This window comes from Solanum tuberosum, unplaced genomic scaffold (assembly GCF_000226075.1).
Source record: "Solanum tuberosum cultivar DM 1-3 516 R44 unplaced genomic scaffold, SolTub_3.0 scf00047, whole genome shotgun sequence".
Classification (NCBI taxonomy): Eukaryota; Viridiplantae; Streptophyta; class Magnoliopsida; order Solanales; family Solanaceae; genus Solanum; species Solanum tuberosum.
The window spans coordinates 1,205,463-1,222,463 of record NW_006238973.1 but is presented as its reverse complement, the minus strand read 5'-3'; the positions used below and the strand labels follow the sequence as shown (position 1 = coordinate 1,222,463).

Sequence of the window (17,001 nt, the reverse complement as noted above, 5' to 3'; positions counted from 1 at the left end):
TGGTATGCAGATACCCTCTGTCATACTTTTGGGACATTGTTTCCCCTGCCGTCCAAAAACTAGAGCATATATGCCCTTCACTCTAACGGAAGACTAAATAGGGACACATTGTGCAATTTTATCCGACGATCCGATATTTAATAAATGTCGGATCGGTGGATAAGATTATGACACATGCATATTCGTTAGTGTAAAGAGTATATATGCTCTAGTTTTTGCACGGCAGAGACACCAATGTCCCAAAAATATGACGAAGGGTATCTATGCACCATTTACGATAGTTCAAGGATATATTTGTCCTTTTTCCCTTTAAATTTTCATTAAAAAAATTATATCATGCAATGTTTGATTTGTCAATATAAATCCGTAATAACTAATATCATAATCGTACAACTAAGTATAACGTATGGTGTACAGTATTAAACTCTGGGACACTATGCACAAAAAATAATACTAGAAACTGAAATATTATATTACTAATTCTGATATAACTTACATTATAATACATGTATTACTTATGCGAAGTCAATAGTGAGATAAAAATGTATATATTAACAATACATAAGTTAAAACAAAATCCTTATTCATCGCATAGCAATTCATGCATCATTTTTCATAAATGTGGTGTCTGAGTCAACTTGTACACTCATCAACTAATTCCACATTACACATGCCACCTCCCACCAATACAAGTATTGGGTAACAATTAAAATACTTGATCTAATACATAAATAGTGATAGTTCAAAATAGAAAACGGCAACATACGATAGTTGAGTCGTGAAACTCATGAAAAAAAATGATAGTTCAAATGTGTACTTGACCATCAACTCTAATAACAATAGATAAAATGCAAATATCTAAACATTACAATATACCCACTGAAATCCGATAAGTGGGCTCTATATCTGAACGTTACAAAATACCCAGTGAAATCCCATAAGTTGGGTCTCGAGAAGGTAGAGTGCACATAGACCTTAATCCTTCCTCGTGGAGGTAGAGAGACTGTTTCCGAGGAATCACCCATATACAACATAAATAAATAAAATTGAAGTATGAAAGATCTCCAGCAAATAACAAAAACTGGTGTATGTCATTTTTAAAGTTAATGACTGCCATTATAATCATAGTTCAAGATGAGAATCTCCAGTTTTTTCAATTTTCACCAGCAATGAAGAATCCCAGCCATTCAATATTTTCATACCAACCACGACGTCCCTGGGTGGTTATATACATGATATTTTTCTCTCATTATAGCGTAAGAGACTCAAATTTTGGCAATGAACCTTCATGGAAAGTCCGGCTTTCACAATCCCGCAAACAGGATTAGTCTTTTTGACCCTCCACCGACTGCACGATATATCCAGATCTGCATGAAAAGAACCAGTTTAGATAAGAAATGCAGAAAGGGGCATGTGACATTCAATCAGCAGGTTGCAGCTCAATGAGGTAAAGTTGAATATTGGAAGATATTGATGGAAACAAAAACCGCATATTTAAGTTATGCTGTTTTTTTTCTACTCATGGATAAGACACATTGCATTCTGCGGTCCCATCTAGGAGGATATCTCTTCAATAAGATGACCACGATTAGAGACATCTCTGTCTGTGCAATTAATACTAAAAGTAAGTGGCTGCACTAACAGCTAAAAATGATTAAAACTTCAATTGAGATGACTGGCTCATTTTAAGCCAGATCATAAAGGATTATCTAATTAAAACCCCTATAAATATCATCTCATTTGTGTTTGTAAGGCATACAAATCCACCTTATCCTCAAAACACTACTTCTATAGTTCTATCTAAGCATCTTGCACCTTTCCCCTCAACTGCAGTCTCTTTAAAAACTTACAAAAGAAGATGGCAAATGCTCGTATTGCTAGGTTTGTTACAGAGGTAGCACCACCACAATTTGTAAATGTCATGAGAAACCGAGCCTCAAAGATGCTAGAAACCATCAAAGAGGAGGAGAGAGAAGCTAGCACAAGCGAGTCACTTTCTCTGAAGAGTTATTCGCCTTCATCGTGTTCAGCTTACTCTGCTTCATCATCAAATGCAAAAAGTTCTAAATATTTTCTCAAAGAAGTTCAGAGGTCGTTTTCTGTATTTGGCAGCTAAAGTATATACTCTAGCTTGCTAAGAATGCTTTTAATTTTTGACCAGTCTACTGATTCCTTGTTTCAGCAAATTCTCTCTTTCTTAGTAAGAAAGTCCGCAAAGCTTTGGACAGAGTCCAAGCTCTGCTGAAACTAGATAAGTATTGACCTGTATGTAACCTCTATGGGAAGATGAAAATTCCTCCTTTGAATTATCAGTAAATTTCTGTTGCTACTTTCTGTAAATATTACCAAATTTACTTCAGTACGGCTATGAAATTGTTATGCACATCTTGTATCCTGTTTCTTTTATACACAATTAATATATGTTATTCTACAAAACAGGCACTAAGGAAGGGCTTTACAAGCATACGATAACATTCTATAGCACATTGAACTCAAATGCATCTAATTACAGCAGAATGAGAGAATGTAGTAACATTCATACTAAAACAAACAATTGAGCAACTTTACCTTGAAAAACCTTATTGCTCCCCCCTTCCCTAGAATATAATACTAACTGATCATGCACCCAGCACTTCTTCCTTTTTGTTCTAAAAAGGTGCTTTCCTCCAAACCACAAGAAACCTCCTCCCTTACTTTCCCCCTCCCCACAGTTTTCCCCTGTGAGTCTAGTACACTTGGACTTTTAGTTTTTTCTCCGCTTCCTTATCTCTCCTTCCCACCCCACCCCACCCTCACCCTTCTACCCTCAAAGTCTACCCCTTTGAAGCTTACTCTCCCTTCCATAAAAAGTTCCCTCGTTCCCCCTGTTCCTATCTCTGTTTCCTTGCTATCAGGAATTCACCCTCCTCCTCCTTCAAATTTTTAATTTAAATAATACATCATTAAAGAAAATTAACAAAAACAATACAAAACTCTAAATAATTTCATAAATAGACTAAAGACACGTGGGAGAAACGTTTTAAGGATTATTTTATTTCAAAGTTCTGACTGACAAAAAGCTGACTGCTGATGACATTTTTGAAAATTACCGTGCATAAACATACTCTGCGGTGACGTTTTACCATCCAGGTAAAATTTTCTAAAGACAGTGAGTGTTTCTTCTTTTAGCGATGTTATAAAGCTTTACGTAATCCTGGGTTACAGTTTCTTTTCTGAGTTATATTTACCACCTGTCCCATGTCTTGTTTCATTTAAGGTCAGATCAAACAACGTTTAAATTTTACATATCCGCATTATTAATCCGTACTAGTGGATCCCACTACCATTCTTACAACAGTTTCCTCTTGTTCTAACCTTTCATCCTCACCTATCTACTGAAAGAAGAAAGAACACAGTTAACAGAATCACAAAGCTTTCTCCTCCAAAACTAGCAGCAACAGTGATAATCAGATTATTTTTCATTTGTCGAAAAGAATGAAAAGCCAGAAGTCCCGGGATTTTGTTGAAGAACATCATGAAAAGGCTGATTTAAACTCTTAAGCGATTCCACACCCCTCTTCAACAGCCATGTCATTTAGAAGACTCTAGAAAAATGTAATGTACATCACTAAAACCAGAACACCAAAAAATAGTTAAATTGAACTTTGAAAGTAGGTTTGTAAAGGAGAAAAAATAAAGAAGTGAAAGAAGAATAGAAGGATTTACAGAGGCTAAAACTCTACAAACCAACAGAAAGACTGGAGAAGTAAGCAAGAAATTAAACAAGACAACTACAAGAGAGAGATGGGGAAAAATAATGGTGATAGTGGGACCTGCCTGACCATAGTAAAAGGCAGAGCAGCACGAGTTGAACTATATTATTAAGGTAATAATGCCATTAACTAAAGGTTCTTCACACAAACAAGTTAAGACTTGGATGTTGACATTATGTTAGAATGGTGACAAGTATCTGAAATATATGTTAGAATGGTGATAAGTAAGCATCTGAAATATAGATTTCATAATGAACAAGTCTCTAGTAGATAACCCACATAGAGGGATTAAGAGATGCTAATCAAGTTACCAACTGCAATTCTAGAAAGATAAAAATGTGTCTCGTCTCTAGTGCAACCCTTTGTTACATGCACAGAACCAATCACAATAATTTTTCATATGCTGTGAATCACTAAATGCATAAAGGGCATGTGGCATTCAATCAGTAAGTTCCAGCTCAATAAGGAAAAGTTCAAATTGGAAGCTTTCAAAGGCAACAAATACCGCATATTTAAGATATGTTGTTTTTTCTATTCATGCATAGACACATTGCATTCCGTGGCTCCATATATGAGGATATCTCATCAAGAGGATGACTATGATGATAACATCTTTAGCTGTTCAATTAAGACTAAAAGTAAGTGACGGCACTAACAGCAAAAAATAATTAAAACCTTGATTAAGACGACTGGTTCAATTTAAGCCAGACCATAGAAGGATAATTTAATCCACAACCCTATAAATTTCACCCTTTCTGTGGTTTTTAACTCATACACCCCACCTTCTTCTTAAACACTACTTCTACAGTTCTACCAAGGATCTAGGACCTTTTTTCTCAACTGCAGTCTCTACCAAAACCTACTAAGAAGATGGCAAATGCTCGTATTGCTAGGTTTGTTACAGAGGTAGCACCACCACAGTTTGTAAATGTCATGAGACACCGAGCCTCAAAAATGCTAGAAACCATCAAAGAGGAGGAGAGAGAAGCTAGCACAAGCGAGGCACTCTCTCTGAAGAGTTCTTCGCTGTCATCTTCAACTTTTTCTGCTTTATCTTCAAATGCAAAAAATTCTAAATATTTTCTCGAAGAAGTTCAGAGGTCTCTTTCTGCATTTGGCAGCTAAAGTATCTACTTAGGCTTGCTGAGAGTACTTTCAATTTTCAATTTCCTGACCAATCTACTGATTTCTTGCTGTTTTCCTTCAGCAAATTTTCTCTTAGTTACAAAGTCAGCGAAGATTGGACTGTAAACTCTTATTGCCAGATATATTGACTAAATGTAACCATGTGAGAAAGGAAAATATCTCTATCGAACTATCAGAATACTTATCGCTACTTCTTTAAATTTTCCCAAAGTTACTTCAGTCCAGTTAAGAAATTGCTATGCACAGCATTTTTGTTTCTTTTTTACGGCAGTGTCCAAGCCAACTTCTGCGCACCTTGATTATACCACTGGGTGCCTGCTGCTCCCACCAACCTACGGGGCACCCCTGCCCACCAAGACTTAGGTAGATGGGAAGAAATCACCTAGTATCTTTTGTCTCGGTTGGGAGTTGACCTTGAGACTTCATGGTTCTCCTCCCACTTCATTTACCACTAGGTCACACCCTTGGGTGCCAGTATTTTTGTTTCTTTTATAAATAAACAAAGTATTCTATTCCACAGCATGCATTTAGACCAGAACACGAGAATGTAGAAACATGCATACTTTATATGAACAACTGAACAATTTTACATCAAAAGAACTTACTTGCCTACTGGTTGTCACACATCATTTCTTCCCTTTGTTCTTAACTAGTGCTTTACTCCCATACGGCCATACCAGAAGAGACAATATGCTAAATTGGAGAGTCAGTTTACCCTCCAACTTCAATATACCCGATCCTCCCCACTTCTCCTTACTCCTAGTTTTTCTAGTCTAGTTCCCTTATCCTCTCTTTCAACTTATAGAATACCAGCAGTTCCGCTAGAATCATATGACCTTCAAATTCTAATTAATTTTCTAAAAACAGTGCAACTTTTTTTTAAAAAGGCAGAATGATATCCACCTTATCTTAATATTTGCCTCGAATGGATGAAGATAGCTGCAATAGAAAAAGAGCAAAAAAAGTAATACAAAAAACATGAATTACCACTGTCAGGAGAAACAACATTGGAACACTTTCTTCTGTACTCTTTTCTGTGGCATCAACTAGAGAACCAAGAACAATGCTAACACAATCTATAGGCAAGCAGCAAGAAACATAATGACATAAAAATGAAAATAACACAATAATATCAAAATGTAGCGACTCACCATGATATAATCATAAACTGGTTGGCAACAGAGTACTACACTGACTAGGAAAATGGAAGTTATCACCGTGGACAGCTTTTCACTTCTCCTTTCTCACATTTGAAGATTTCAACCTAATCTTGCTTTTCTTGAACTTTTCTGATTCAACATTCTCTCTAAGTTTCTCCAAAGCTAGAAAACATTGAAAAGAGGTTCAATTAAAAACACAGAATAACTGAAGAGTAATTGCAGAAATAGTGCTAATACATTATTTTTCTCCAAAAAAAGGCTAATAGGAGATCTCAAGGTTTAAGTATCAGATCAGTTGAATAAACTACTGCTGGTTTCTTCATAATTTCAACATATAGTGCATCCACTTTGATTGCCAAGTACTTACAAATATGTTGAAAATGGAAAAAGAAGGTACCTGAGGTGTACACAGAGCGAAGTGACTCTATCACTTCAGAAGAAGCAGAATAGGTAGGGCAAGAGTTACAATCAGCTTTTTGTAGCATCTTCTTGAAGCGCTTGACCTGCAAATATTAGCAGTGGAAAATTACATATTTAAACAAGAATTTGCTGCAAAAGCAAAAGAAAGTTTAGTCCTTCAAAGTCCCAAGCCGAACTCCTCCATCGAAAAAGTATATGGTGGAAAGGTTGAAAAACTTGGTGGTATGCACAGTTAATAGTCTGAGATTAGATCACTTATTTTTACAAGTATGTCCGTACATCATACAAAGTATCCTAAAACATTGAACACTCCAAATGCTGACAGTTAGGATCACAATATGAATACAAGCACAACTATGGTCCATGTTTCTCAATTTTTTAGAAGTGAAATGGACTATGCCCAAACATACAGCTGATTTACTTAGTTGTTGGATCAGGAGAGGAGGTAGCAAGAGACAGAAGACCTGGTGGAATTTGATTCCACATTGCATTTAGTGGACAGTGTGGAAGGAGAGGAATAGTAGGAATTTTGAAGATATATCCAATTCCATTCACAAGGTTAGATGGAATAGTAGGAATTTTGAAGATATATCCAATTCCATTCACAAGGTTAGATGGAATAGTAGGAATTTTGAAGATATATCCAATTCCATTCACAAGGTTAGATGGAATAGTAGGAATTTTGAAGATATATCCAATTCCATTCACAAGGTTAGATGGAATAGTAGGAATTTTGAAGATATATCCAATTCCATTCACAAGGTTAGATGGAATAGTAGGAATTTTGAAGATATATCCAATTCCATTCACAAGGTTAGATGGAATAGTAGGAATTTTGAAGATATATCCAATTCCATTCACAAGGTTAGATGGAATAGTAGGAATTTTGAAGATATATCCAATTCCATTCACAAGGTTAGATGGAATAGTAGGAATTTTGAAGATATATCCAATTCCATTCACAAGGTTAGATGGAATAGTAGGAATTTTGAAGATATATCCAATTCCATTCACAAGGTTAGATGGAATAGTAGGAATTTTGAAGATATATCCAATTCCATTCACAAGGTTAGATGGAATAGTAGGAATTTTGAAGATATATCCAATTCCATTCACAAGGTTAAATGGAATTGCATTGTATCTCTATATTTTTGGTGTAAAGAAATAGGATTAGAGGATTCAGATCAACTTTTAGAATTCTTAGGATCCTTGTAAGTATTATGCTTTTTGTTCTTTTTTGATTTTCTAAAGGTCCCCAGCATATCCTTAATGCTGAAGAATACAATGTTTACCAATTCTCAAAAAAAAAAAAAAGAGTGGAGAAGTGTTAGCTTTTATGGAAGCTTATGAGCGACAAGATCTGACCTTTTTTTTCCAATTTTGTGACCATTTGATGGCAGTGAACCAGTTCAAATAGTCAATTTTTTTAACCAATCAGCTCAAGTAGTCATTACTCTACTGTTAGAGCAAAACTTAATTTAATGAAGTACCCCAACGAAAAAGGTACTTATTATGTTAATAGCATGCTATAGTCTAGATCAGGTAATTTACAAAATTTTAGCTTCCTTAGGGGCCAGAACTTAATGTCTCAATACGAAAATAGATCATTTAAAGTTGGAATCTTTAAAACATTTGCTCCTCGATATTTAAAAAGACATACCTCATCTTTATGCATTAACGTAAAGCAACATCCACTTAGGCCCGCTCTTGCAGTTCTGCCTGCCCGATGAATAAATGTTTTTATATATGCAGGCATATCATAGTTTATGACATTTCTCACTCCTTCAACATCCATTCCACGAGTCATAGCATCAGAGGAAATAAGCACTTGCACTTGCCCTGACCGGAAAGCCCTCAACGTCTTGCTGTAAGGCAAAAGTTCAGGATATTAAATTGCAAGATGGTAAGACTTAAATATGCAAGACCAATCACACAGGTGGTTCACCACAAAACGTTTCCCAAATAAGCGTAACATCACCTTTCAACAACTCCAAGTATAAATATGACGACCAATTATATTCATTTTTATGTACTTCGTTTTCTTTGTTTAACTTTTCCATTAATCCAACTTGCAATCTAAAGCTCTAGTAAACTAACTAAGATGGCAATCAAGACAGAACAATACCAAACATGCCCTTTCTTCTCCAGAAACCTATAAAGGTTTTTTTTTGATAAAGCCAAAAACCTATAAAGGTTAACAGCCTTCAGCGGTCACTTGGATTAGGTAGACAGATTTCCAGTGAGATGCAGACATTCCATATGGCCAGAAAAGATTCTCTGATGCATTTCTTGATCACAAAAATTGTCCCTGATACATAATTTTGGAACACTGGAAACTATCCTTTTTGTCCAAACCCCAGATATTTATGCACTTCTAATACAGCACTTTGGAAACCAACTAAACAAAACAGATTTTTTAACAGTATAGTAGTACATTACATCTTTTTGGCAACCTAGATGGCTCCACGCATGACTACATTCAGTTAGCTTCAGTAAAATGTGAGCTCATGCAAAATATCATAATACAGTTGACTGCAAACTTCTCTAGCAAATTACATAATGTAACAGCTCAGAGCTAAACTCAAGATGTTAAGCGAATGTATCTAAGTACCTTCTTACAGATTGCCGTTGAAGACGAGAATACTCCTTGAACTCAATTTCCAAATTGTCGAAAAACTTGAGCAAGGTGCATAATCTATGAGTGGACTCCACCGATGATGTAAAAACAATTGATTTCTCCCCTTGCAGACTTTGAAGAAGGGAAACTAGATAAAGTGGCTTAAGCTTCGATTGACATAGCTACACAAAAGGAAGGTAAAATCACTGATATCAATCATCTGCCTTTGAGGAACAGTGTGGCACAAAATCGCACAAATTCAATGGGAGGGAAAAGTGAGAAGTCAGGTGCAAACTTTTCAAATCGAAGCACACAATGTAATGAAAGCACAAAAATTACCTAGTATAAATGAATTTAGTACTTATAACACTGAATTGCAAACTTCAGCATCCAGAATCCAACAATGAAAGTATTTATTCAACAGCTCAAACAAAACATCATTAAAATGTAATTTGGAGAGGAGTCCTAATACTCAAATAGCAAAAATCCCTATTCCCCCCACCCCACCCCACATTTTATTTTAACTGGGCAAAAAAAAGGAAGAAAAAAGAATGGTTGGTTTCTTTTTCATCTTTCATTGTATGTTTAATAATCGACTGCTTCACATTAGATAAATTACTTTCTGAAGAACACTGCTTCCTCATGAGGCAATAACCTTCACTTCGCATTGCTCTGTTGCTTCGGTTTTTAGATAAACCTTCAGCATCACTTCGTCCCTTTAAGCAATGAAGTGATGGTTTTTAGACAAACCCTCACTTTGCATCACACAGTCACTTTCAGCAACAAAGTGCTGGTTTCTAATAACAGTGGTTTGGACTTTAGCAATGTAGGGGAGACAGTGTCTCAAGACAATCCACAAGGTCGATGCATAAGGCAGTTTAAGCCAATGCTTTTAGATAAAGTAAGGAGCTGCTAACAAACATTTAGACCACGCCGAAGCAGTAATTTCTGCTATGTGAGCATATCTACAGAAAACAAAACAAAGTTCCTCCTAGACAACATTATGGTAAATCAGGAAATTCCTTATGACTTGGAGACAACAAACTGATTCTTTTTTCCCTTCTTTTTGACATGTTAGGCAACAATGACCTCTAATTATTATGGAATAACAATAATTTTTGGAATAAGAAGATCAATCATCAAGATAAATGATATGCAATAATAAACACATTTTCAGGCATATCAGGAAAAAGAAGATAATATATAAATAGACCTTATTTCATTCAAGTAGCATAGACCCACCACTTTAAATGATTTGAGTTCTTCAGGAAGCTTGTAACGTCTTTCTCCAGTCGTCAAAAGAAGAGGATGATGCAAATCAAGCTGAGCAAGTTTACTTGGGTCTTGTGTTAGTGTGGCTGATAAAACCATCTTTGCCAGCCTTGGATAGGCTTTTCCCTTGAAACCTCTTTCAGTGCCCCTGCATTAGTTTTAAAGCAATGCTTAAGAAAATCCCACACGTGAAATGGACAAAAGGAAAACAAGACAGTGAAATGCCTATGTGCACTTAAACCTATTCAATCCTAAGGAGCAAACTCAACGAACCATCAATTGATTAAAGGTAAACCTTTCCACTAACAAAATAATACGTTATGCATTTCTTTTTGGATGACAGTGGTGTTTGGGCCAGCTTGTGTGCACCTCGACTTTCCACCAGGTACCTGCGAGGCTACTACCTCCCGTCACCACACGTATCGGGTAATTCTGCCCATCAAAGTTAGAGTAGATTGAGAAGAAATCACCTAGAATTATTTTTTTTACCTCTGCTCGAATTTGAACTTGAGACCTCATGGTTCTCCACCTACTTCATCAACCACTAGGTCACACACTTAGGTGCAAGGATAGATACATTTTCATGATCAGAAGAGTAAGCAACTCAACATTGAAAAAGATATGACAGTCAAAGAAAGAGTCAAACAAGGCTTGAATAATCAGACAATTACTTCTTGATTAGAAAAATGTCAGATTACGACTGGAAGAAAGATGTGCATCTAAAGAGGATTCCACATATAAGCAATTCATAAGGAATAGGGGATAGGCATAACAACATACATTCTTCTGATTGTCTTCAATGAACCATAAGTGCAAGGAAGAAGATCAGCAGAAGAAGGGAAGTTCCCATCAACAGAAGAGCTGGTCAACTGAATGACGGTAGGAAGCCAGGACTGATAAGCTTCCCTTAATAACCTATCTGTTTCATCGACAACCTACATGAGACCAAAATGTAAGTCAAATGGTTTCAACAAAGTATAATGAAGAAAAAACGAGCAATATCAAAATATGTGCCTCACACTCACAAGACCTACTACTACCACATTGAAGTTTAATGATTAAATTGAAGCAAATCTTAATTGTCTGAGTTATTAGCATAGTAGTATTCCAAGTTTTCCTTTTCAAATAGGAAAGAGGCATTGAAGTGAATAAAATAACAAACATATATTGATAATTTAATCAAGTAAATATAATTTTATTGATAATGGGAAAGCTCCCACATACAAAAGGTAGGGTATTTACAGAAGGATGTGATTCTCTACAAAAGACACCACGCTCTACGCAAATAGAAACATCACGGATGTACCAAAAATACATTAAAACAGGAAGCTATTCCTTAGATGAAAAACTCAGCTCTTTTGCTACAAAAGCTCTACTATTTCTTTCATGTACAGTTATTAATGATTGATCAATGCATTGATATAAATGAAGATGGTGGAAAGACATTAGAAATCTATTAACATAAAGACAAATAGCCAGCACATTTGCTGCCAAAACATGCACTATAGTTGTCTGTTTGTTTTACCTCGGTATCACCCTACTTCTAACAAACTTCTTTCAAATTATCAAAAGGTACTTCCCTGCGCTTTGTTTCCTAGAGATAACAGACATGCAGACCCTAAGGAAAAGCAAAAAGTTAGCTGGGACACTTAGCTTCTTAAGATGATCAAGATATTCTCAGACAGAAATGCTTTATGCCATGATATTAATCGCAACAAAGAAGAGAAGAATAGGGGACTAATGTAAATATACATACTAAGAAATTCTAAGCAACTAAAAATATGCAGCTTACAAGATAAGATAGATGCTCAAGCGTAAAACCATCAGTGTTATTGATGTGGTCCATCAGTCTTCCAGGAGTTGCCACTAATATGTCTACTGCACTTTGTAACTCGTATGAGAATTCTTCAGGATCATAACATATGCCATACTCAACATTGGGTTTCTTGATGAGCTCGGAGATTTCATCTGAAATTGATGACTGACCTACTGCCAAGCCGACAGACAGACCTACTGCAGGTGCAAGAGCAGAGAAGACCTCTTTGACCTGCGAACGGAAACAAATGGTAAAAACATAATCTTCCTCTGAGAAGCTAGTTATCTATCTTTGCATGAGAAATTGCAAATAGAGAGGCCTTAATAAATAAATAAATAAATAATTGCAAGTGCAAATGCAAATGTAGATACGTCACTGGTGTGAAGAACCCACTTAGAAGTTGGAGGTATTCTTACAAAAAGCCTCTGAGGCACTAAGACAAAATTCCACCAATTATTAGATTGCAAGTAAAAGAACTCAACCAAAGTATGAACTTGTAGTGTTTTTTTCTTTTTTGTGATAGGTAACATGAAGTCATAGTTTTAAGGCGACGAAAACCTAGGATGATCATTGACTTGCCCATCAAAAAAGAAAAGGCTAAGGGAGGAGGCAAAGTTGGAAAGATAGATGATCCAAAGATTTACAGGTAATTGAGAATTTGTGTAATTATGCACTGCACATTTTCCAAAACTAAAACTAAAAAACTACGGTGAATAACCTGCAATGCAAGGTCTCTAGTAGGCAAGACCACTAATGCACGAAGACATTTAACAGCACGTGTAGACAGCATCTGAACAATTGGTAAGGCATAAGCAAGAGTTTTCCCACTCCCTGTAGGTGAATTTATACAAAGGTCTCGTTCAAAAGAGCCAGGTCCAATCGTCTCTTGCCAGACAGCAAGTTGCACGGGAAAGAGTGAAGTGATGCTCATATTCTTCAAAGCCGCCACTAACCTAGCGAAGAAACATGTATGGGTAAGAGTAAGTTGAAGTGGAAGTGTACAAGATCCAGTATGAAGTGTCAAGAAAGCATAAGGTATAAGTGTAACAATGTTTCAACTGCAATCATAGGAATTTTATTATAAACAGTAAAGCAAAGTAATAAACTGATGATATTTTGGATAAGAATTGAAATATTAATTGTCGAAACTGAGAGGTGATCATTAACAATAATTTCCATTTTGTTCATTCTTTATCCTGGAGGAATGGAGAACTTTTTTCTTTTGAGATGGGGTTTGCCAACTGGCCATGCTATCAATTGGGAACCACAATACAAAAGATTGAAGAATATGGATGAGCAACATTCATATCTGTCTGTACAAATATAATAACAAGACGGAAACAAGACATTCGGAAAATGTGTCCCACACCAGGTCATATAGATCTTCAGCTGTAAGATAGTATAGATCTCAGTGATCCTATTCTAAATGATGCCATTAATAAAAATACTTTTAACACAATTTTCTCAACCCGTTTGTATTTCATCCTTCCCATATTATGGGACACCATTTTGGTGCGTGGAGTTTAACTTGCTAATTTATGTTGTTTAGGATACAAGTAGTACTTTAAGTTGAAAAGTTAGTTTGATAAATAGAACATACAGTATACCATCAGAATTTAGTATTTGATTAGTTAAATAATTTGAATACTTGAACCTGGTAAAAGGCTATATAAAGCAACATTATTAATAAAAGGGAACCAAAAGATTTTGCCACATCCCAAAACAAAAAGAATGTCGTATAGATTGTAAGACGGAAGGATGATAATCGAGAAACCGCAAGGGCAGTAGCACTTTTCTATAGTTCTCCACTTAAATACCAAGCTTCCGAGGCAGAGTTTGAAAAATTACAAGAAAAACATTCAAAAATTACATTCCCAGAAACTCAAAACATCTTCTATCAAGAAAATTCAAAATTTACAGAGCATAGAAAAGTAAAAGACATTGTTAGCTCTATTACAAAAGTCTAATCTAAAATTAAGGAGCTAACAAAGTCCAAAAAAGCTTCAGGAGCTACAGAGACTTGTAGAAATTCGAACATCTCTAAATTCTGGGATATTTAAATCAAACTACTCCTACACCAAAAGTATAAGCTTCCTAAACATCTATTCTTAATAATAATAATAGAAATGTGACGTTTTTTATCAACAATAAATCTCCTATTGATTTCTTGCTATATGTTCCACATGATGCATAAAGGTATTCGTTCAGAATCAACAAGGGTTCGTAGAACAAAGGGAGTGCATAACTGGGATTTCATTCCACTTTTTTGTTCGTAACGAGGGAGAGATAGAATGGAGTTCTTCACAAATGATCTCTCCAAATTATCTTAAATCTTCTGATCACAACGTGGTTCTGCCAACATTCATATAACTGTTTGAACGAGTTACTACTATTTTTAAAAGATAGAACCTTTATGCAGTTTCTAAAGATGTACTCACTCCATTTCAACTTCTTTGTCTTAATCTCCTTTTAAATCCATTTAAAAAAGAATGTATATTTCCAACATCAAGCCTATTGGAACTAGATAGAATTGATAAGATAACTCCAACAATTTCTTTGTTGTTAACGCCTCCTAATTTCCAGGAATTAGCACTTCAATAGCCTTCATGAACTGTATTAAAAGGGTATGTCATCCTAAAATTTGGATTATTTCTTGGCACAAATATTCACTTGTAGCATACCATATTTCAATTATTTGTCTACTCTTTAATTCCAACTTTCTACAAGTCATGTTTAAGACCACGAGATTAATGAGCATTTGGTACATTCAATGTGTTGACCACAAAATTTGTCTTTTTTTTAAGTTTCTTAAAGTTCATGTCAAGTCAAAACCACATAAACAAATTGAAATGGAGAACTCAAGATACTTGGAACATCATGTTGATTTTTGGGGTTGAAGGGAGTAATGCTGAAAGAGTACCTGGGATCAATAAAAGGCAAAAGATCCAGAGAGCATTGATCAAAGGTAGTAATATCAACTGGGTTTCTCATCCATGGCAATACAGGGATGTTTTTCTTCTCTTTCTTCAACCCCTTTTCTTCTTCCATTGTCAAGCTCACTTTTTTCAGCTGAAAACTTGAGGAAAATCCAACAAAAAACGCCCAAATTAATCTCTAACAACAACAAAAAAAACACCCAAATCCCATAAAAAGCAATAAGTTACAGGAAAAGCTTATGGCAGTTTGAACACCCGAAATAAAATAATATTAAGGCAAAAACTCAACATAGCTGGTCAGAGAGATGAACTTTATCGGAAAATTATATCAGTAACTGGAAAAAAACATAAAATAACAATAATGATGGCCGGATTTTAAACTCCTCCAGCCAGATATGAAACGCAGAGAATAAACAAAGGTAAATATATATATAGAAGATTACCTGTTTTGCCGGAGTTGGTGTCGCTGGTTCACTGGTGGAATTTGGTTGTTGTGGGTTGCGCGAGCTTCGAGCTCGCTGGCTTGTCGGAGCTTGAAGCTTCACTGGTTCACCGGAGACAAAACCTCTGTTCGCCGTTAATGGCTGCTTTACAGCGGCGTGTTCTGTTGGGGAGGGCGGCTTTATGTTATGCAAAATAAGGTATATGCATTAGGCCTATAAACAAGAGGACCCAAATTTTTACTAAATTATGGAGTATATTTTTTACTTGGAAAAAAGACAAATATAACCGAATTATCGTAAATAGTAGGTAGATACCCTCCGTCATATTTTTGTTATATTGGTGCCCTTGTCGTCAAAAAACTAGAGCATATATGCTCTTCACTCTAACGGAAGACTAAATAGGGACACGTAGCGCAATCTTATCTGTCGATCCGATATTTAATAAATGTCGGGTCGATGGATAAGATTATGACACGTGTATGTCCGTTAGTATAAAGGGTATATATGCTCTAGTTTTTTGGACGGCAGAGGGCAGAGGCACCAATGTCCCAAAAGTATGACGGAGGGTATCTGCATACCGTTTACGATATTTCGGGGGTATATTTGTCCTTTTTTCCTTTTTTTTATATAGAAAAATTAATTATTTGTGATAAAATATAGTATTAAAAAAATAATGTATGTAAATATTTTTATCAAGCATGTTGGATAATTCAGAAGATATTGAAAGCGCAAAAATACATTGAGGAGGTAGGTATGATTGAAACTAAATTGCTATAGATACACATGTTCTCAATCAAATTGATGTATCAAAAATTGATAGGTGTTTATCTTACTATGCCTTGGAGGAGATTAATGTGCAACAATCCAGGCTTATCAAAGTGGTTATTCATCTTATACGTGACTATTCATGGTAGACTATATACCAAAGATAGGATGTTAAAATAGGGAATGCAAGTATGCCTTCTATGTCCTCTCTGTGATATTGAATCGGAAAATATAGAACACTTATTTTTTGAGTGCTCTGTAGCTTCCTACGTGTGGAGAAGAGCATTGGCAAGTAATTAATCAACAAGTTATGAATTGTGTGGAGAAATGCACTAATATGAAACTATGTGCAATGGCAAGGGCAATGTTGCTACTATTTCTAGAATGACACTTGTTGCCACTGTTTATGAGTTGTGGATGGAAAGAATGTCACGACCCGATTTCTCAAGTCATGATGGCACCTACTATAACCCACCAGTAGGTAAGCCAATCCGTAACCCGGAACAACAAGTAATGGGTCTGAGGGTAGAAACTAAACAAGAGTAGGCAAATAACAATATAAACAGGCAGAAGCAAACCAAAAATATATATACAAATAAAGATCCCTCCCAGAACCTGGAAGTCACTAGTACAGAGCTAGTAACAAAATGAGTACAAGTCCCAAAACTGGACAA

At 35.7% G+C, this 17,001-nt stretch overlaps 1 protein-coding gene across 2 annotated transcripts; it reads right to left on the bottom strand.

The window, feature by feature from the left end:
* Positions 1 to 700: 700 nt before the first annotated feature.
* On the bottom strand, positions 701 to 15,796 carry LOC102603589 (DEAD-box ATP-dependent RNA helicase 1-like). 2 transcript variants are annotated; one of them, XM_006343548.2, is made up of 11 exons: positions 15,563 to 15,796; positions 15,104 to 15,259; positions 12,902 to 13,136; positions 12,160 to 12,414; positions 11,148 to 11,302; positions 10,338 to 10,515; positions 9,090 to 9,277; positions 8,139 to 8,343; positions 6,456 to 6,561; positions 6,050 to 6,220; positions 701 to 1,367 (listed from the first exon to the last, which is right to left on the bottom strand). In XM_006343548.2, the coding sequence occupies exons 2-10, from the start codon at positions 15,229 to 15,231 to the stop codon at positions 6,129 to 6,131; spliced, it is 1,542 nt and encodes a 513-aa protein (XP_006343610.1). In that variant the 5' UTR covers positions 15,232 to 15,259; positions 15,563 to 15,796; the 3' UTR covers positions 701 to 1,367; positions 6,050 to 6,128. The 2 variants fall into 2 exon arrangements, with proteins under 2 accessions (XP_006343610.1, XP_006343611.1); XM_006343549.2 differs by having other exon boundaries at positions 15,104 to 15,252.
* Between the last annotated feature and the right edge of the window lie 1,205 nt (positions 15,797 to 17,001).